Here is a 21,449-nt window from a genome sequence, read left to right as displayed (position 1 = left end):
ACATGGGGGAAAATGCTCAAACTCTTTTTCATTCTCTGTCTCTGTCTCTCTCTCTTTCTCTGTCTCACACACACACACACACACACACACACACACACCGGAGACAGAAGTAACAGTGGCAGAAGCAGCTTGCTTTGAATTGAATGGGAACATTGTCTGATCCGAGCCTCGCCCTCCTGTTCCCAAGCCTACCTTGGTCTTACTGTCGGGACTGGCCAGGTGTTTGCTCCCGTTGGTGGTTGGGGATTTAGCTGTCCCTTTGCCAGCCTTCTCCTCCTTCTCAGCTTTCCCCGTCTTGTCTGTTACTTTCTCTGCCTGCTCCTTTTTCTCCATCTTCTCGTCCTTGTCGGTCTTCTCTGGCTTGTCCACTTTCTCAGCTTTCTCCGCTTTGTCGAACTTCTCCTCCTTGAGGATGCTCTGGGACTTCTGGGTCTGGTCGGAGCTGTCAACCTTCTTGAGTGGATCTTCTTTCTCTTTCTTGTCGAGGTGGTCCATTTTCTCTTGCTTGTCCTGCTTGTTCTCAGTCTTGATGTCAGTCTTGTTCTCAGTCTTGTTCTCAGTCTTGTTCTCAGTCTTGTTCTCAGTCTTGTTCTCAGTCTTGCTCTCAGTCTTGCTCTCAGTCTTGCTCTCAGTCTTGTCCACCTTGGGGAAGAGGTCTGCCTTCTCCATTTTCTCCTTGTTATCGGCTTTCACTACGGAGATACAAACGCAAATACAGCACAATTGTTACCTTAATCGGTTACGACCTTAACCCTGACTCTTGGTCACTCCGCCAAAACTTGCTGTGCTCAAACTCAAATACTCCGGCCACCAACATACACATACATTGCCAACACTTAACAAACCCTGCACTAAGAGTCACAGATACAGAGAGCCTTTGAACAATGACTGAGAGAGAGAGAGAGAGAGAGAGAGAGAGAGAGAGAGAGAGAGAGAGAGAGAGAGAGAGAGAGAGAGAGAGGGGAAGGCTCCCTGAGTTTTGCCAGTGACACAGTGAGGTCTTGGGGGAGGAGAGGAGAAATGGTGGTAGAGGCACAGAGAGCGGCATTGGTCGCCCTGAGCAGACAGAACGGGACATTGTTGGCCCAAACCTTATGTAACCCAGCCTGGCATAGGCTGTGCCCTCCACACAGACAGAGAAAAACAGATGATCGGAAACACCAAGAATGGAAAAAGAGAGAGTGAGTGAGAGAGAATGAGAGAGAGTGAGAGAGAGAGACAGAGAGAGAACGAGAGAGAGTGGGAGAGAAGGAGAGAGAGAGTGAGTGAGAGAGAATGAGGAGAGTGAGAGAAAGAGAGAGAGTGGGAGAGAGAGGGAGGGAGGCAGACCAACGCGGCTTTCCAATGACAAATCAGACACCTCTAGGAAAATAGAACAAATTATTCATCGTAGAAAACAGCACAATTGGCTGAAAGGGGCAAAACCGAAGACCAATACGTTGAAATGATGCATAGCAAGAAGGCTATTCACTGAGCTGGTTCTGCTGTAGCCTCGACTCAGCCATCACAATGGCACTAAAGCATGAGTCATCCACCCCTGGCAGAATGGCCTAGCTGGTCCTCGAAGGTCTCTGCTCTAGTAACTCATACACTCCACAACTGCAGCGTGGGATCGTGCGCGTGTGTGTGCGTGTGCAGGCGGAGTGTGTGTAGTTGAGTAAGCGCTGTCACATAAATGACTGTTTGACTAACACTGGGACATGGTGCTGGTGCTGGTTATGCGACCGCAGGCATCCAAAAAGCATAAGCAAACACACAAGCAACCACACACACACACTTGAGCAGGCAATAATTTGTATATCGCTCCCTCCGCATGTAAACATAATATTGTATTTTTGACCATTACATCATATCATAGATAGATAGACAGATAGATAAATAGATATATATATATATAGAGAGAGAATGACAGCTAGAAAAAGACAGATAGAGAGAGAGAGTTAAGGATTATATCCTGTGACCTTCATCTAGGGGGGAAAGAAGAGGTTGGCTGCAGGAGGCAGCAGCTGCTCATTCTGACGGCTCCCTGTTGCGCTGGCAGGAAGATGTGTGTGCAGGACCATCAATGTCCCTCAGGCTCCACACTGTGTGTGTGTTTCTGTGTGTAAACATACATATATATATATATATATATATATATATATATATATATATACGCATATCTACTTCTATGGTAGATAGATAGAACCTAATAGTATATGAAAACAGCTGTCACCTGCCCACCTGCTGCTCTCTGGTTGAGGACAGACTCAATTTCAAATCAATCCCAGCTCCATCCCCTCTCTGAGGGGGATCTCTCTCAGCAAAGTGAAACAGGTGTTATTTCTCTCTGAACAGCACAAACGGCTGGAAAAAGGAGAGTCTAGAGAAGCGTAGGTAAACACTGTCAAAGTGCCACCAGTAAAAACACACAACTAGAGCACATATTCTTGGACATTCATGGTCACGGAAGCACATTACCGAGCCTAGTTCAGCAGTTGTTATCCATGTTTTCTAGAACAACAGTTGACATTGCACCGGTCCCCTTCAACCGGACCAGTCAATACAGAATGTCCCATAAACTCTACCAGGCAGTACAACTGGGTCACATAAACGGCACTGCGACTCGCAGTTAACAACAACCATTTGGTTTGATGTTCGGAGCCCTGAACCGAACGGTCATTAACCTTGTACATCCCCCTCTGTGTTTGACTGCCCTGAGTGTAATTGGTCACCTGGCCTCCAAGCAGACATTGATTGGTCACCTACCCTCAATGTTGCTAGGCAGCCTGAACCCATTGAAGGCGGCTCCACTGAGAGGAACAGGAAGCAGTATGCTCGCCTCCGAGTTCCCGTCGTGCCTCCTGGGCGGTGGCGAGGCTGGGGCACGGGGGGAGGAGAGGCCGAGCGGTGACATCAGCGCCATGGCGCCGTGGCCCGTCCCTCTCTCGTCCGCCACGGTGAGGGAGCGTCTGACGGCGGCGTGCGGGGGCCTCGTCCCTGTGGTCGTGGGGGAGGGCTTGTCTCCAGGCAGGATGGGCGTCCCAGGGTAGGCGTCGGGTAGGTCCAGGCTGGAGGGCACGGACAGGTGAGAGCAGTCCGACATGGTGCGTCTCACCGCGGTGCGCTGGGCGGTCTCCGGGGCGGTCCCGCGGGGATCCAGGGCTCCCCTGAAGGAGGAAGGCTCCTCTTCCTCCTCCTCCTCGTCACTGTCCTCGGAGAAAATCACCACGGCCGTGCTTCTCCCCAGACCTCCATTCCTGCCTCCGCCCTGGGGACAGCCTCCCTTGTCCAGCCCTGGTAGCCCTTGGCCGGGACGAGTGCTGGCTGGAGGTGGGGTGCTGCGGGCTCCTGGGGTGTGCTGGCCTGGTTCTTGCAGCCCGGAGAAGAAGGGGTTCCAGACACAGTGCTCACTAGCCGTCCCCTGGGGCTGCAGGTGAGATGGGGCAGTCTGGGTCTGGGTGGCGGAGATCCCAGCTCGGTTGGCCTGGTTGTCGGTGGCGCTGGACGAGGGCGTCTTCCCGGGTGAAGGGAGCGAGGACGAGGAGGAGAGGGGGCTGGTGGGGCTCTGCCCGGCACTGCCCAACGACCCCCCTCCCACATGACCCGCTGGCACCTTAAGCTCCGCCTCTATCTTGAACCCCGGCTGGCGGTCGAAGAGGCACAGCTTGTCCTCATCTGTGAGCCGGGGAGCCCCTGGGATGCCGTCTCCAGGACCCAGGGCAGAGCCGCCCATCTGGCCCTGCTGCCTGCTCTGCCATGGGGGGGTGGGCATGGAGGGCACCTTGCCTAGTGCCATATCGCTGTAGTCACACCGCTGCTGGACAACACCAGTGCTGACGTTACCCTGCTGGGCATGACTGGGTAGAGAAGACATCCTCGCCTCTCTCTGTCTCTCTCTCGTCTCCCTCTTCCTCCCCCTCTCTGGATCTGCCCTCTCTTCCGCCACTCAGTCTCTCTCCTCTCTTCCTCTCAGTTGCTCTCCTCTCCTTGGTCTGTCTCCTCTTCCTCCTGTGGAAGGATTCTCTGCTTCCTTGTAGGTTGCACAGCCAAGAAATAGATCCTCTCCTGGTGGCCTGGATATATGGTGGGTGCGGTGTGTGTGTGAATGTCTTGTGAAGTGTGTGTGTGTGACGTGTGTGTGTGCAAGCTGGGTGACTATGTGTGTTTCGCTCGGTGTCTCTGAGCTCTGAATGGATCAGATGAGGCGGAGGGGCTGAGCTGAACGCTGTTCTCTCCCCCTCCCTCCCCCCTCTATGACATCACAGCCCTTACAGAATAGCTTTGGTCACATGACTGCCCAGAACATATCCCTATTCGCTGCAGAAGATTCTCAGTTCCAACCTCCAGCACTAGCTCACCCTCATTAACACACACATACGCACACACAAAACATACACGCAGACACTGTTGCTGCTCTTTAAACCACAGTGTAGTCTTTTCATGTGAAAGGCAGGATTGGCATGTATAGTTGTTGACACCCAGAGAGACAGATAAAGAAAGAAAGAAAGGAAGAAAGAGAGAGGAGAAGGGGGGGTAGAGAGAGAGGGGGGGTAGTGAGTTAGTGAGAGACTGAGACCTGCTCTGGGGGGAAACAGAGCTTCTGTTTGCCATTCCAGAGGGAGGACTCTGTCCTCTGTGCAGCAGCATCCATTACAGATACAGGGCTCTCCTGCTGGCTTGCTGCTATTAATGGGCTTATCCTCTCTCTGTTTACCCCCTGGCTCACCTTGCTATCACTCTTCTCTACCACCCCCTGCTCCCCTGCTCAACCCCTGCCTCCCCTACTCCTCTACCTCCACCTGCTCCTCTTCTCTCTTCCCCCCCCCTGCTTCTCTCCTCACTCCCACCCCCCCCCCACCTCCTCTGAGAGGACCCCTTCACCCCCTACCTCCTCTACCCAGCCCAACATATCCTTGCTGCTCTTCTCTCTTCTCCTCACCCCCCCCCACCCCCTACCTCCTCTCCTCAACATCCTGCTCTCCACCCCACCCTCCGACTCCTCCCCCCACACCCCCTTGCCCACTTTGACATCCCATACACTACCTCCTCATGCTTGCCTCACCCTGCCGTCCCTCACTCCTACCTCCCAATGCTCCCCCCCCCCCCCCATCTACCCTTCCCCCCTCCTGTCTCGCCCCTACCACCTCCCCTTTGTCCCCTATCTCTCTCCTATCTCCCCCTCGGTGTATATCACTGGGTGCTGGCTCCCGGCCCTGGCCTTCCCTTGTTTATCATGCTGGCTCTCTTGGTCGTGAACAATGTGTTCCCCTCCTCCTCACTCCACGTGCTGCCATCTGTTTTGGAAGCTATCGATCAGACGCCTTGGGGACAGAGACTGTGTATGATGACATTCCATCAATATGTACCAGTCTCAGACAGTCCTCTCTTCACTAGAGCATGGACAGACGGACAGACGGACAGACAGACGGACATGTTTAGTCCCTCCTGGTAATATCCCCATCCCCCTGTGAATGCTGCCAAAATAAAACCTCATTAAACATAAATGAATGACGCTTACGTAACGCCCCCCAAACAGGCCCCCATTTACAGTGCAAAAAGAGAACAAGGGGGAGAATGAATTATGCAAGGAGGGGGGCACTGTACAGTTTGGGGTGTCTCCAGGTGGTCCACTAAACATGATTTTCCTCTCAGACTGCCTTGAGGGTTTTAGGAAGAGTCAGTCATTTGTTGCTCACTATATTTGACGCATGTTCACCTGTATGACCTTCAAGCGCTGTATGACCCTGGTCACACAGGCTGTCATTGTAAATAGATACACAAAGGTTCAATGAAAGAAAAAAAAAACAGGAAACCTTTGAGTTGGTCACAGAGCACCAAATGTTGAAAATGATCGGTGCCAGTTCATGTTCAGTGAGTTGCGTGTCAGTGTGATGGAAAATCTCGAGGTTACACAGCATTTTGACAGACAGCCTAAGTCAGACAGACTGCCAGGGTTCAATGACATCACAACTACACTCCAAAACCTCTTTATCTGTGTTCGTTAGTTACGTCAGTCCAAAGGAACAAGCTGGCTTCTCATGAATGAATGCCATTATGCAACTGTGATGGACCGTGTTGTCCATCCAACACCGACCTACATAAGCCACTGATGATTCAACCCCAGCTTCAACCCCAAACTCATCCTTAACTCTCAACAAACTCGGTCGCTCGCATAGAGGAACACACACTGAATACTTCTCATGGATGACAGGGTCACTTCAATCTAGCAAGACACCCTGCTCAGTGTTTCTAGTGATGGTGGACAAGCTCTTGTGTTGATGCTTGGTGCAGTTAAAATAGGAGGCACTTTGTAGCAGTCATCCAACTAACAAGGCCAAGCAACTCCAACTGTAACAGAATGTGGAGCATGAGAAGAGGAGAGGGGAAGGAAAGCTACCAACCCTCAGAAGAGGTTAGACCACACAGGCTAAGGGGGACAAGGTCAAAGAGAGAAAGAGAGAGAGAGAGTGAAACTGCATATCAGACATATAGAGAGAGGGAGAGAGAGAGAGAGAGAGAGAGAGAGAGAGAGAGAGAGAGAGAGAGAGAGAGAGGTGCATACAGCTGGTTGTCATTGGTGCTGGGAGGACAGGGGGAGGAGAGGAGGAGTGGAGGAGGAGAGGAAGACTGTCAAGAGTGTTTCTATTTCTGGTATCTAACCTCCTGACAGACACACCCCATTTTCTTCTCCCTCCCCAGTCTCCGAGTCTATGTTTCCACGGAAACCACCGTCTCCCATATCCATGGCAACAAGCTTCCAGTCAGGGAGGCTGCTATGATTACGGTATGCGTCGCCGTGGCGACCCGGGGAGTCTGGGAGAAAGGCTGGAGCGTGAAGTGAAGGACGGATGGACTGAGGAGATTAGAAGGAAATAACCAAGATTATGGAAGAAGAGAGACCAGAAAGTATGGGGACAGGATAGCAGGTCATCAAACGATGGAGAGAACTCACGAAGGAAAGATTCAACATAGAAGCTTCTCTTCCCCACAGCCTGGCCCATATCTCCCTGTGTCTTACTGATGACTGACTGATGCATACACGATAATGACCCCCAAATCCAATCACGATGCCACATCAGGGCCTAAAAGGAAAACAGGGTGACGGAGTGCAGAGCTGGAGGGATGAGAGGAGACTGCTGAGAGACTGACAGGGGCTTATGTGCTGTAATGAGTCTTGATAGACATGATGTAGAGGAGACATCAGAAGGGATCAACATGAGGCAAAAGGAGGGGGAGGAGGATGTGGGTGAGAGGCATGTCTGTCCTTCCAGCTCCCCCTTGCAGGCGATGAGCATTTTCCAGACAGCTATTTCTGGGAGTGGCGCTCTAATCTAAAATAACATCTTCGGTAGAACATTCATGAGTGTTTTAGGCTGGAGCTAATATATTAATGTAGGTTTCCAAGTCCTAAAGTCTAATAATTAATTTCTTTGGAAATTAATCTTCTCAACACGGATAAAGCAAAAGAGACACTCATCTCTTTTCAAGGGTGTGGGAGTTGTAGTTCACTTAAAGGATAATATGGAACCATCCAGAACCAAACAGCATGGTGATGGTGAGACTGGACCTTCCAGTCTCTGTAGAAGACAGACAACTGCTTCATAAACAGATCAGAAAGCCTTCGCTTGTGATGTGGCCTACTTCTAATCCCGATCTCATCCATTATTCATGTTTGGCCTCTGGGCCAATGTGCTACCAATATGAGATCTCAGACTCAATCCCAGGTCTAGATATTATAATGTACTCGTGATCATCTGTACCTGATGAAACAGGAAGATAGTATATTGCATGAGGCATCTTTTTGCATTGATAGTGGTACTGCATAGTGCATACATTGTTGCTATAAAATCGCCTCGATCTCCCTCATCCTGTTACACAAGCACCACACCCTGACTGAGTCACTCAAATATCTTCTGAAGTGGATCAAAAAGTAATCCTCATTCAAATACCACGAATCCATAGTTGTTATACATAATATAAAAGCAACATAGATTCAAGTTCCTGGTTTTTGATTAGCCAATGGGGAGGCATTAACCTTGACACAGAAATGCACTAAGAGCACTATAAAGTATTTACTGAAGCTGCAGGTCTCACAGGGAATATACTTTATGTGAAAATGTGTTAAACGGCATATACATGCACAGTAAAGATCGCCTGTTTACCAGGACATGTACTGCATATGGTCATCTTAACACACAATTAATTGAAGAGAGAGAGAGAGAGAGAGAGAGAGAGAGAGAGATAGAGAGAGAGAGAGAGAGAGAGAGAGAGAGAGAGAGAGAGAGAGAGAGAGAAAGAGAGAGCCTGTCTGTCTGTCCGTCTGTGTATATACATGGTGTCAGTACCGTATGCCTAGCAGTGAGGCGAGCTGCTATGGATGGCTGTAAGCCTAACTGGCTGCTATGGATGACTCCTTTGTTTGTCTGGTGGTCGCTGTTCGCCCTACCAGAATAATGACTATGCAGCAGGACCAGCTAGCAGAGCGCAATGTGACCAGCCCGGCTGCACATTTGCTAGCACCACCCTGCTTTACCCACACACACACACCAACGCGTGTGCGGACGCACTCAAACACGCACGCGCGCGTGCCTGCGTGTATCCACCGCACACACATAGAGATCGACAGCTATAAAAAGACAGACTGTGCCCGTTTACGTAACCGCGAAAAAGTCCCAGCCATCAATATTGCATTAGCCAAAGGATGAGAGGGAGGGAGGGACGCAGGGTGAAAGAGAGGGAGGGGGGGGAAAGGTTGAAGGAGGCTGGGAGGGAGGGGGAAAGGCTGGAGGGGAGAGGGGATGGGGGGCAGAAAAACTTATAAGAAAAACATGGTGATTGAGGGAGAGGGAGGGATGGATGTACAGATGGAGGGATGGAGGGATGGATGTACAGATGGAGGGATGGAGAATGGGTGTTGAGGAAATACAGAGACACCAGCAGATGTCCCTCTCCTCCCCTGGAAGCAGACCGCCATGTGGATATAACTCCTGAACACACACTGCTCACTGACTGACTGGTCTGAGCAGAGCCCATGCTGACGACAAACCCACTGTAACCTCACTGTGTAACAACACAGTACTATAGATAGATTTCCATTGTGTAGGTTATTAAAGTATCCCATGTAGAGCGTCTTGTGTCATAAAAGATCAACAGTAGGCTTAGGAGAGGACAGCAGGACAGCTCATTTCAGCCTTCCAACACTCATCACCTCCACCATAGAGAGAATACTGGACTGAGAAGAAGACTGAATAAGCGTCCTAATTAGCTGACATTAACACACAACCCCATTATAATTAAAGGTTTTGACAAATGTGACTCACCTAGTCAGTGTTTAGTTGACGTCATCAGGGGAAGTACATGTGAGGGGAACACAAGAGAGACAAGTTTTTCGTCACGTCACTGTTTCATCACACTAAAAGCAGCAACAAAAATGAAACATAAAGCTTCTGAATTCTTATTGGAAACAGCATCCCAAAGCAAAATATGAGTCGTGTATGAGCTTTAGCATCTGATTGCTACCCTCCTGAAATTCCAGGACAATTTTGAGAACATTCAAAATGGTTCTGAAAGGCAATCAGCATACACCGTTCTGAGGTAGTGTGACATAGAGACAGTTAGTGACTAGGCCCATTGGAGGAAAAAAAACTGAATTGTTTTAGTGGAGCAGGAAGAGAGAGGTCCCCTCAGAGACAAACAGAGAGAATCACACTGCAAACCAACTTCCCAGGGTTAGCGGACAGGGTATAGGGTGGGGGGATGCCAAGAAAAAGGTTGAGAGATGCTTGGGAGTAATTTAGGATTTGGGGCATCATTCTCACTGAGCAGAACAGAATCAGTCAGAAGTCCCACAGTCCTCCAAAATAGTATAGGGACATGCCTGATATTACAGCGTTAATGATTGTTAAAAGAGTCAGGACAAGGAGGAAAGAGATGAGGTAATCAGACTGCAGACAGCAGCAGACAGACATAGATCAGGTTGAGCGTAATAGTCATAGAATGTTATTATTATTGTCATCGATTGCCAACACAGAGCTACAGAGAGCCAGGCAGGCAGAAAGATGGCCCAGCCAAGACACACACACATTCAGAACGAGACAAAGGTCTCGGCGTGTAGTTATGACAACGTTATTACAATGCTATTTACAGAAACACGGCCAGGCAAACAGCAGACCGGGTAGTCAGTCCACAGAGCCATGCACTAGTCATCCACCCCCATACTGTCTATCTAGCATGTCCCCTCTTCAGTGTCAGTGTCACCAACCTTCCAGTGGGGGGAGCTGTGGCGCCCTGGGATCCTGGTGCTCTGTGAGGGCAGGGGGAGAGGGAGAGGGAGAGGGAGGGGCTGCAGGGATAGAGGTGGTGGCCGCAGAGAGAGAGGGCGGAGCTGAAGGGATAAAGGGCGGGGCCGCAGGGTTCAGGCCGAAGCTGGCTGTAGCGGGGAGGGACGTGTCAGGCAAGCGGGTGGAGCTTAACAAGGATGAAGTCAGGTTTGCAGAAGAGGAGTGTTGCGGGGTTGGGGAAACGGGGTCGAAGGGTGAGGAGGTCTGGGTGGGGTGTGCGGAGGTCTGGGAGAGGGGGGCTGGGGTGGAGAGGTTCACGAGGGGCGTTGCCTGGGAGATAGGGGTGGTGGCAGGGGTGGTCTGGAGGACAGAGTCCAGGAAAGAGAAGGTCTGAGAGACTGGGCTGAGGCATGGTGAGCCTGGGGCAGCCTGCTCCTTCCCAGTCTCTTGGCCATGGTCAGCCAGGGTCCCAGCCAGGCCCTGGGGCTGCGGAGCCGCCTTAGATACAGCAGAGGACATGGGGAAGTCATCCAGACACATGGGCTCGTAAGGGCGTGGGGAGGAGGGGGTGTGTTCAGTGGGACCCTGGTCAGGCTTGATGGGATTAGACAGGGCAGAGGGCATGCCAGGGCTAAGGCTGTCGGAATTTCCCAAGAGGGTGTGGGAAGAATCTATCTGGTGGGCAGCATTGGGTTTACAGTCAGTGAAACTAAAGGGGCCAGTCTGGGGGTCATCTTGGCTAGAAAGGCTGTCCTCCAGGGCCGAAGCTGCCACAGGGCCAGTGTCAGTAGCCGTTGCCCAACCAGGGGCCACTGAGGCTGGGGTAGGAGATGCAGGCTCCTGGGGCGCCCCCCACTCCTCAGGCAGCTTCATCCTGCTCTTATTCTTCCTGCCCTTCACCCTCCCCCCGCCACCGCCCCCCCTCCCTCGGATCTCCCACTCCCAGGGCTCCTCCTCTTGCGGCGAGGAGGCGGGGCTGAGGGCGGCGTTGTCAGAGGCAGCGCTCTCAGATTGGCCGTCCCCCTGGGCTTCCTGTCTGTCCAGGAAGTTGTAGACCTCGTCCCGGGGCCTCCTCTTCTTCTTCTTCCTCTTCTGCTGCTTCCCCCCACCCCCCTTCTCTTCAACAGACCCCCCAGAGGGACTGAGGGGCTCAGAGGTGGAGGAGGGGGAGCTCTCATCCACGGAGTCTCCGGGGGAGAGTGGGGGCGCTGGGGGGGCCTGGGGCCTGGACTCACCTGCCCACTGCGATGGGGGGCACCCCTCTTCAGTGTGTACAGAGAGGAGGAATGAGAGTCACTGACCAGGTCATTAAAAAGCCAGTTATTTGTCAATTCAATCCCCTACTGGGATGTTAGAAATAAATAAAGTTGTCTTTTTCTATGCATTCCGGTCAAGTCATGCTCACTGTAATGGAACTTAAGAGACTGAAAAATATTAAATGTAATTAATTAATTGTGCTGTACCTGTATAGTACAACAATAGTCTAGGGTAGAAAATGTGAGTTAGAGCATATCAGCTCCTCAACAATATTTAAAAGGCCAGAGCGTTCAGTATGCACAATTGATGTGTTACCATTGGTTGTATTGACTATAAATATGTTTGCTGGCCAATGACAAATTGTAGTTGGCACTGCTGTCTGTCAGGCAGCCTATCAGGTGTGATTCTCTCTGGCTTGGGGGTTCATGGCAAAGGCCAGTTTTTAACATTTCTTCACATGGGCCAATGAGCAGAGGAGTTCATGTTCAGTATGAGTGAGAGACAGACTACACAGATGCTCACTATAGACCAGACCTGGCTTTGAATGGCTGACACACTTCAGGTGTGATTGATTTACCTGCTTGTGGCAGAAGGGAACCAATGGAACCGTTTAAAATGAACATTTCCCACCAAGCGGGCAGAGCAAGTTAAATCAACCACACCCAAGTGTTTGAGCTCTGTTAAAGCTCAGGTTTAACACACATTAACGATGAATTTCAAGCAGTTTGCGTGATGGAGAAAGGCCAATTCAAACACGTCGGAGAAATCTTTGCACAGACACAAATACAGGGAGAAAAAAAAACCTACTGCATGCATGCAACCTTTAATAAACACAAACAAGCCATCAAACAAATATAACATTTGCATGCATAGCAACAGGGGTCCCTGCATGCATTTCTGTATGTCTGTTTGAGGAAAAGACATTAAGACATTAACTTTTAATTTCCTGCATCCTTCTCTCCCCTCACATTGCCTCCACTCTTCTTGTGTCCTCTCCTCCCCAATACCCTTGACACTCCTCTAATCTCCTCCTTTACCAATCGTTAATATTGATGAATTCTCTCCTCTTAATTCTCCTTTGAAATGGCCTCTCTGCGCTTCCTCCTCTCCAGTGATTAATGTTCTATTGACTTTCTACAATTTCGGTCATCGATTGTTATTACGCTCCCATGAACAGCCCCGCTAGTGGAGACTGTGGCGGCCATCTTCTGTGTTCCATGCAGAGGAAGACGTTTGAGGGGCAGGAGGGCAGGTTCGTATGGAGCCTGGCCTGCAGCGTTAAGCAGCAGCCCTCCCCGGGGTGGGGAGAGGTCCATGTCGAACCCCTTTCAGTACGATGCCATTCAGCTTCTTTTTTTTTTTTAATCTTATGCTATTCCGTTCTTTTGAGCTTTGCACCATAACTGTGCCGAACCTTATGGTCAAATATAACTGCTTATTTGTGATGGGAGCTGATGATGATGTCTTTTTTATACCCCCACATTTCATGAACAATTAAGTTTGTTACTCAATAAATCAGGGTTTCTAACCTAAGCAAAGGAGAAGGGTCGATCAAAAATGGTTTCTTTTTTGAATACTGTATACTTTCTTTGACCTGACCCTATTTTCTATGACCTAACTTCTAGATCTAATCCGTGTTTAAACAAGATGCATAACTTTGTTCTATGGCGAGACACAACAGGGTGGTTCTTCAGTAGTAGACACCCCTGGGCAATATAAATTGTGCTTTCATCTCCCTTTGTATTAGAGTGAAAGCAGGTTGAGGATGATAAAGCTGCATAAGCTTTCTGCTCCATTGACCGCTTCTCTAAAATAGTAACTGAGTTATGCAAGTACTGACTAATACCCACTAGCTGGCATTCAAAGCTTGAGGCTATATTTAAAGTGTAAACGAAACACGTTTACAAAATCTAACCTCTGGACTAGTATTTGGCTTCCCTCTACAAACTAACACTTCCATATATACAGGCTTAGCTTTCTTTTATGAGTTAGAGATTATGCTCCTCTGCTTGAGACCACCTCCTACTATACCTGAGAATTGATCCAAGGGGTTGTGGGTGGGGCCAGAGGGGAAAGGGTCGCTTGATTTGAAAGCAGGGGCCGCTGGGGTCTGTTTGGGGGGCTCAGACCCGAACGGAGGGGAGGTCTTCTGGGTGTCAGCCATGCCGGAGGACAGGCCTGTCTGGAAGGGAGACATGCCTCCTCCTCCCAAGTTCATGTTCATCATCATCCCCGGCTGGGAGAAACCTGAAGAGAAACACACGTCAAATAATGTATCTATGTATTTACCACTATGATTACCAACGCTATGGTACATTTGTACCCTGTCTAAACTGTACTGTGCCTCACAGAAATAACGATCTATTTACAGGCATTGTCATTACTGCACAAGAATGACAAACAACATCCACTCTGCATGTTGTTATTCGTCAATCGTTTTCAACGTTTGTACTGGTGTATTGGTAAAAGTATGTTTAATATGAAAAGGATTACAGTTCCCATAATGCAATTCATTGTGAACAGAGACCTAAGAGAGACTCTGGCATGTTGCTGTCCTTCATCTTGTTTTGGTTCCCCCACTGGTCTGACATGCCCATCATAGAGACTGGACCTAAAGGAAGGAGGGAAGAGGGGAGGAGGGAGGGAAGAGGGGAGGGGGATGATTTTAGACGGATAAATAAACAGATATGTACAGTAAGCAGACAGACAGACCAACAGACAGACCGACAGACTGACAGACCGACAGACTGACAGACCGACAGACAGACATACATCGGGCAGGCAGACAGACAGCAGACAGGCAGACAGCTTACCTGACATGTAGTCTGAGCTGAAGGCAGACTGGCCAGGTGGAAACGGACGTTTCTCTCCCTGGGGCTCCTGGCGCAGCATGCCCGTCTGGCCTGCTGACATCATCAGACCAGAACCTGCCAGAACACACGGACGCATCAGGACCCCAGTCTCCTCAGAACTGTTCCTCCTTTCTCTCTCTGCCCCGATCACATCCCTGACCCCCAACCCCTCCCAGCAGCCCTCCTCCCGGCTGTTTCTCTGAAGGTTTCTGGGTCTCTGGTGAACAGCTGGAAATCCCTTCATGAAATTGCATGTAAATGGGGCTATAGAAAAACGAAAGCGCAATGTCATTACATTTGATTCGATTGGACGCTGCATGTCACCAGACGAGACAGCTAGCAGAGAAGGAAGTTAGATGCACACAACCATGGATATGAGCACATAACAATCCAAAAAGGACTTGCCTTCCCTGCCTGTCCTGTTACATCACACCTACCCTACAGGAGCAGCTGGGAGGAGGGGAGGGGGGGTTGTCTGGTCTACCGTCTAGAGTGGTCTAATGGGTTTTAATGTGTTTAGGCAGCTGGGGTACTGTCCTTAGAATCATCCTCAGTGTGTAGTATGTGTGTGTGTGTGTGTGTGTGTGTGTGTGTGTGTGTGTGTGTGTGTGTGTGTGTGTGTGTGTGTGTGTGTGTGTGTGTGTGTGTGTGTGTAGGGGGGGGGTGGTTCTGGGGACAGTGACAGAAGAGGACAGAACTAGACCCGGGGGTGCGTCACCATGGTTACGCAACCAGACCAGAGCATTTGAGGTTCCACGGACAACCCTGTCCATGGTTGGTGTCATGTCATGGACGATTGACATGAAAACCTCAGGCCTTAACAGCAATGGGCCAAACTGAGAGTTTGCCCCCCACACACACATAAAAATGTACAGATTTGATCTGATGTATTCAATAGGACGACTAGACTGTGATTTGGATTTAGATCATTTCCAACCGCAGCTTTCCTGCTTGGCTTAAAGGGGAGGCCTCAGGATACAACCAAGAATCTGGTGAAAACTAACGGTGACAAAAGAGTATCCAGGAATTAAGAATAAGTGAAGAGCACTGCTACAGTATGTGATTCTCAGTATAAACAAGAATCTTTTTCTTTTAATTCCTTCTTTACATACAGTAAGGCTATAGTAAATCATGTTTATCAACTACTAAAACTATTATTTAGTCTGTCAGACAAACAGACAGAGAGCCAACCTTCTCCTTCATGCAGCAGCCATGTCTCTCTCTCTGTTCAGCCTGGGGAAACACTGACTCTGCCCCCCGAGCACGACCTTTGGGATCATGTTTCTAACCACCTCTGCTACAGAGGGGCCACAGAGTAATGTCATTTAGGGGGAAATTAACTCCTATAAAGTCATTATCAGCTAATCCCTGTGGAGCTGATCTGCACTCAGTGTATCACCCCTGTGGTGCCACCCCACCAATTCCAGGAGAGCAGACAGTGTGTCTCCCTCTCTCTTTCTTTCCCTTCCTTGCTCTCCTTTACTCTCTTATATTTCAGAACGGCACAGTAGCAATCTGTTCCCATTAAAAACAAAAAATACCTCAATAATTAACCTTAAACTTGTGACTCATACTGTGGAGTACAGTAACACTTTATCTCCATGTGTGCTGGTTTGGGGTTAATATCCTTCAGCTGTTTATCATGGGCATCCTAATGAGGCATAGCATCCATCTCTCTCGGCAAGGGCAGGGAAGGTCAGGTCGAATCAAAGTATCGCCTTGCAACTGATGGCTTTGACAAGCTCCAGAAATATCAGCCAACCACTTAGCGATAATGGAGGAGGAGATGCAGAGGGATGGGAGGAGGAGCAAGAGGAAGAGATAGTTACAGAGGACATACAGAGAGTGGAGGTGGGAGAGGAGGGAAAGAATGGTTGGGGTGGGGGGGGGGGATGGTCATGAATGATTCATGTTGAATATCACAATGACTTTGAGGGGCCAAGGAGGCAAGGCCTGGAGTTCAGAGAGAAGGTTATGGATGAGACAGCATCTCGTGATAACATCTTGTACCTGGGCTGATCACAATATCCATCTAATCCCACAGGGACAGTAGAGGGTCTAACTAATCCCACAGGGACAGTAGAGGGTCTAACTAATCCCACAGGGACAGTAGAGGGTCTAACTAATCCCACAGGGACAGTAGAGGGTCTAACTAATCCCACAGGGACAGTAGAGGGTCTAACTAATCCCACAGGGACAGTAGAGGGTCTAACTAATCCCACAGGGACAGTAGAGGGTCTAACTAATCCCACAGGGACAGTAGAGGGTCTAACTAATCCCACAGGAGAGGACAACATAGCGGGTTGTCGACAGACAGAACATGCTACACAGTATCGTGACAGTATTGTGCTTGAGATGAACTGCCCTTCATGATTTGTTATCTATCTTTGGTAACACTTTACAATAAAGGTGCATTAATGAACGTTCATTCATGCTTTAATGCATGAATCGTCATAAATTAATACATACCTCAGAAGGTAATTCAGCTAAATTGCATACATTAATAGTTTCACAGTTCATGACTCACAGCAGATATAATTATCTTGCCATCTCTAATTTATGTGACAGTGCTAAAACTGAAACCTAAACTTGCTGAAGAGCCACATGAGACACTGACAGCATCCCAGCAAGTTTCTGCAGCTGAGCCTCCAACTGACTCCAGCTCTGGCACACTTCGCTCAGAAACATTAGTGTCTGAGCCCTTGCCAAAGAAGAAGAAGAATGACAAGAAGAAGAGACAAAAAAAAGAAACAATCAAAGGATGATGACTTCAGGAGAGGTATGAATCCATTAAGATGGCCCTAAAAGTAACTTGTCTTCCCGTATTGGTGTTTGTGGTAACAGTGTGCTGTACTTCCTTTTATATTTAATATTGTAACCATTTATTTTAGTGAGAACTCCCGAAGACGCTATTGTGAGGTAAACCTTGCCCCTTGCGCCAAATGTGCTAGGACCGCCACTGCATGAATTAACGGTATTACCATTAGTGTACCCTGTTCACTCAGGGTTTTAGTTTACAGTTAACTAACAGTATTAGTTTGCACGTTTAACTAAAGTAGTTAACTCACCTATCAGTTAATGTGTTAATCGATAGGAATTGATCCATGATGCCGAATGTAATTAATAGTAAATAATATGTGACTCCCTATTAAAATGTGTTAATGCACCCTTATTGTAAAGTGTTACCCTATCTTTTACCATATCTCCCCAATGTGAACCTTACACCTGATACTTCAGCATGGAGGTAGATGGACTTCTTGAGTCCAGGTGAGGGTCAACATCTACCTTGACACAGAAGCACTGCAGTATGGATAGATAAACACAGGGCACTGTATAGTCCAGACACCACCCCAGTCCAGGGAACCCAGAGCTAATAAGACCCAGTCTCTGCCCCGTCCCCTGGAGGGCCCTGGTGCACCCCTGCTGTCCACAGCCCTCTCCCTCCCTCCTGCTCAGGCATCAATCACACCAAACAGGATATACAATATAACTGCTGAATATAGCACACACACACAAACACACACACACACACATCCACTCTTCCACTCACAGACACCTGCCAACACCTCTGTTGTGTGTTATGTTTCTGATGAGCTCACAAGTGCAGTATTTGGCTGGCTGGCCGGCTGGTATTGATGTTGTTGTGCTGCAGTCACATGCTACAGTACTGCAGAACGCTGTCGTACTACAGTTCTTTGCTGCAGAACACTGTTCGACTATGGTAGTATTCTGCAGAACCTGATCTTCCACAGAATTGCAGGGCAGGAATCTACCATGAAATGATCAAGAGATCGTTTCATTCAAGAACATAGTATCACCTCTCGCTAGCTGAAGTGTGCTGCTAGCTAGGAGGACAAATGACAGCTTGTCTACTGTGAGGAGCCATGATGGATCAAACATTCAGCCAGAACATGTTTGTTTGACAGTATTCTGCTCCTCCTCCTCCTCTCTCAACCATGTACGCTGCTAATTAGGTACAGTTAACTGGAGGCTAGAAGTCCATGACTACACACATCCACAGCTAAGTGGAGGACTGAGGCTTTGAAAACAGCCGTGCTTGACTTGTGTTGTGTGGGCAACACAAAAAACCATTAAGGGTGAGTATAAACAGTTGTGACGTGTTTTTTCGCCCACGGAGGGAAGGGCTTCTCAGTCTTACAACACAACAGCTCCTTCCTGGCAGAAACTCACATCAAAACAGACTGGCAAGTCAGAGCCATTCTGGGAGACTGGGAGAGTTTTATCCGGTAAAGTCAGGGAAGTTGCCACCCAGGATAAGACAAAGGTTGAGAAAACAGCTCCTCAAAAGAACAGCAACAAGCTTACACACCCACACACCCACACAACACACACACACTCACGGAGCTAAGCACACACACACACGTGCACACACACACTCATCTGAGCAGATTTCTACTGAGTCAGAGTGTTACAGGGGAGGTCATGAGAAAAGACCTGAGTCACACAGCATCATGTTACCCAGCATGGGACAAACTTCCTGTTTTTGACTCAGGCTCTACCTTAGCCTCTCCTAGCCTGCAGGGCTGGTACCTAACTTACTAACTTACTGTATACCCTCATACATACCCACGTGACCAACAGTGACCTCAAACAGCGCCATATTGTATACAGTACTTGTATGAACTTTGGATCCTTTAATAATGAAACTATATGATGTAGGTCTGTTGTTGATGTTTAGAGGGATTAGGGCCAGGGCCAAATAGATAAACAGTCTTGCTGTTTCTGTATGTAGGACACAGTATAGTGGATCATTAAATCACATAGTCCGTTTGTGTGTTGCCCATAGCATGTCCTTAATACACGCAAACGCAAAGCTTTTAAAAAGCTTTCTTACACAGAACCCTTTCTCTGCTGGATAGTTTCCAAGTGTGTCTGATTCAGAGAAAGATCATTACGCTTCATACTGGCCTTCGTTATGCAGATGAATTGTACATTTTGACATGTGTTATCCTCCTGGTCTCCACCCCACAGCTAAGTGATGAGTTTATCCATGCCTGGGTTTCGAGTCCAGCTTTAACACTACCAACCCCCCCCCCCCCCCCCCCCCCCCCCCCCAGCAATGCTGCAGCTTGCCATTATGTAAAGGCACATAAATATGTGATTACCGTACGTACACACTGTTTCTACACTGCAGAGTATACTCCTAAGGACTGTAGCTCCTCTAAACATCTTAAAGTCCCAGGGCATGATGCAGCATAGCCTCACGCAGCAATTCCCTTTGATTTGACCCCTCTTCCCCTCCTCCAACTTCCTACCTCAAATCCCCACTCGCCCCTCTCCCCCCAACACCCTTCCTCCCTCGATGTTCCTCCCGCTGTACCCTCCTCTTCTCCCCCCTTCCCTCTCCTCTCCTGCCCCAACTCACCCTGTTTGCTGTCCTTGCCGTCCACCAGGGGGCGATAGTCAGTCTTGGCCACCGTCTCGCCCACCTTGTCGTCGTAGCTCTCCTTCTCCAGGGAGGACATGAAGTCTCTCTTCAGCAAACCGTCAGCAGCCGACTGGGACCCTCCATCCCTCAGAGCGTCGTGCAAGCTCAGGTCCATGGTCCTGCACGGGGGGGAAGGCCACATCAGCATCACCTTCATCACCATCACATGACTACAATCCCCGTCCTCGTTAAACCCTTTGTCCGTTTCATTCATCGACATCCTGCTTGTGCTCATCCCCTCTCTGTACCGTACCCATCGCCCCCCTTGGCCGTGATCATGATGACATTCTCAGAGATCCGGGCCCTCCTCTCAAGATGAGACGGCAGATATTCTGTCCCCGTCCCTTAGCATGGGAGAGCCTTTCTCTTCCTCTGCCTCCCTCACCTCGTTCCACCTGGGTTCAGGTGTCTGATCTGGAGTCAGCCGCTGTGAGGCGTGTAGAGCACCACTTCTGTCTCAGGGCTCAACCACATGAATCAACCCCCTAACAAATATCCTGCCTACTCTACTCTGTGACCGTATACATATTCTAGTTATCCATGATACAATATCGTCCCCATTTTCATCAATTCATTGCTCCTGAATCCATGAACTCCATAGACTATCATGTTGTATTGCGGCACTAAAGTCCCTGATCTTTAAATCTCTACGCTAATGGATGACAACATATGTAGTGTAATGCACTCTCTCAGTACACTAGATGTGTTTGCCAGGAAAGTATGAGATGATAGGGTCATTTATCCCCGGAGGTGGTTTACATGGTGTGGGTAGGGAGTAGTGAAGGATCGTTTTTTTAATTTATCAATCCCCCTCCTACCAACGATGCTGGACAGAATATGGGATTCCAGGAAGACGCAGAGAAGTGGTCAGTAAAGAACAAGCTGTCCTATGACATAATGTCTTTATCTCTGGGAGCCAGACAGACACTGTCACATGACACTTGCACAGCCCAGTCCTGCTTGATCTATGCCTGCTTGTCAGCCTGTCGCTGTCTGCCTGCTTGTCAGCCTGTCACTGTCTGCCTGCTCACTTCCTGTGCTGGCCTTCCTACATTTCTGCCTGCCTGTTCTTCCTGCATGCCTGCTCCCCTGCCTCTTCTGCCTCCCCTGCCTCCCCGGCCTCCTCCATCTCCTGTGCTAACCCTGCCTCCACTACCTCCCCTGCCTCCTCCATCTTCTCTGCTAACTCTGCCTCCCCTGCCTCCTCTGCCTCCCCTCCCTCCCCTACATCCTCTGTGTCCTTTGCCCTCCCCTACCTCCCCTGCCTCCCCTGGCACTCACCCCTCCCCTGGCCCCCTGCCTCCCCTGGCACCCATCCTTCCTCTGCCTCCTCGGCCTCCTCTGTCTGCCTGCATGCGGCATGTTATGAAAGGTTGCTGCAGTGCATGCAGCAGCTGAATAAGAGCCAACTCTCCTGTCGTCACCTGCTCAGTACAGAAGTGCCCACGAGACTGGGCATGGGAAAGTGAACCGCTCCCAGGGTTCTACTCTGTGAGTTCTAGTGAATATTTAGAGCTCAGAACAACTGTGTTACATTTCAGTGCTTGTATTGGCCATTCATCCTCTACTAGGAATGAGAGGAACTGTTACTCAGTCAGAGATATATAGAATACTTCAAGACAATCTCCC

At 49.3% G+C, this 21,449-nt stretch overlaps 1 protein-coding gene across 4 annotated transcripts in view; it reads right to left on the bottom strand.

Moving 5' to 3' along the window:
• The window catches only part of map4l (microtubule associated protein 4 like), a 37,176-nt gene that overhangs the window by 9,250 nt on the left and 6,477 nt on the right, over positions 1 to 21,449 (bottom strand). For all 4 annotated transcript variants that reach the window (XM_067253822.1, XM_067253823.1, XM_067253824.1 and 1 more), the window contains exons 2-6: positions 19,758 to 19,939; positions 14,333 to 14,446; positions 14,047 to 14,130; positions 13,551 to 13,766; positions 193 to 692 (exon numbers count right to left, since the gene is read on the bottom strand). In XM_067253822.1, the coding sequence (XP_067109923.1) occupies positions 193 to 692; positions 13,551 to 13,766; positions 14,047 to 14,130; positions 14,333 to 14,446; positions 19,758 to 19,935 (1,092 nt within the window). In that variant the 5' untranslated portion in view covers positions 19,936 to 19,939. The remainder of the gene's footprint in view (positions 1 to 192; positions 693 to 13,550; positions 13,767 to 14,046; positions 14,131 to 14,332; positions 14,447 to 19,757; positions 19,940 to 21,449) is intronic.

Source organism: Osmerus mordax, chromosome 16 (genome assembly GCF_038355195.1).
Source record: "Osmerus mordax isolate fOsmMor3 chromosome 16, fOsmMor3.pri, whole genome shotgun sequence".
In the NCBI taxonomy this organism is placed as follows: Eukaryota; Metazoa; Chordata; class Actinopteri; order Osmeriformes; family Osmeridae; genus Osmerus; species Osmerus mordax.
This window is presented reverse-complemented; position numbering and strand designations above follow the sequence as displayed.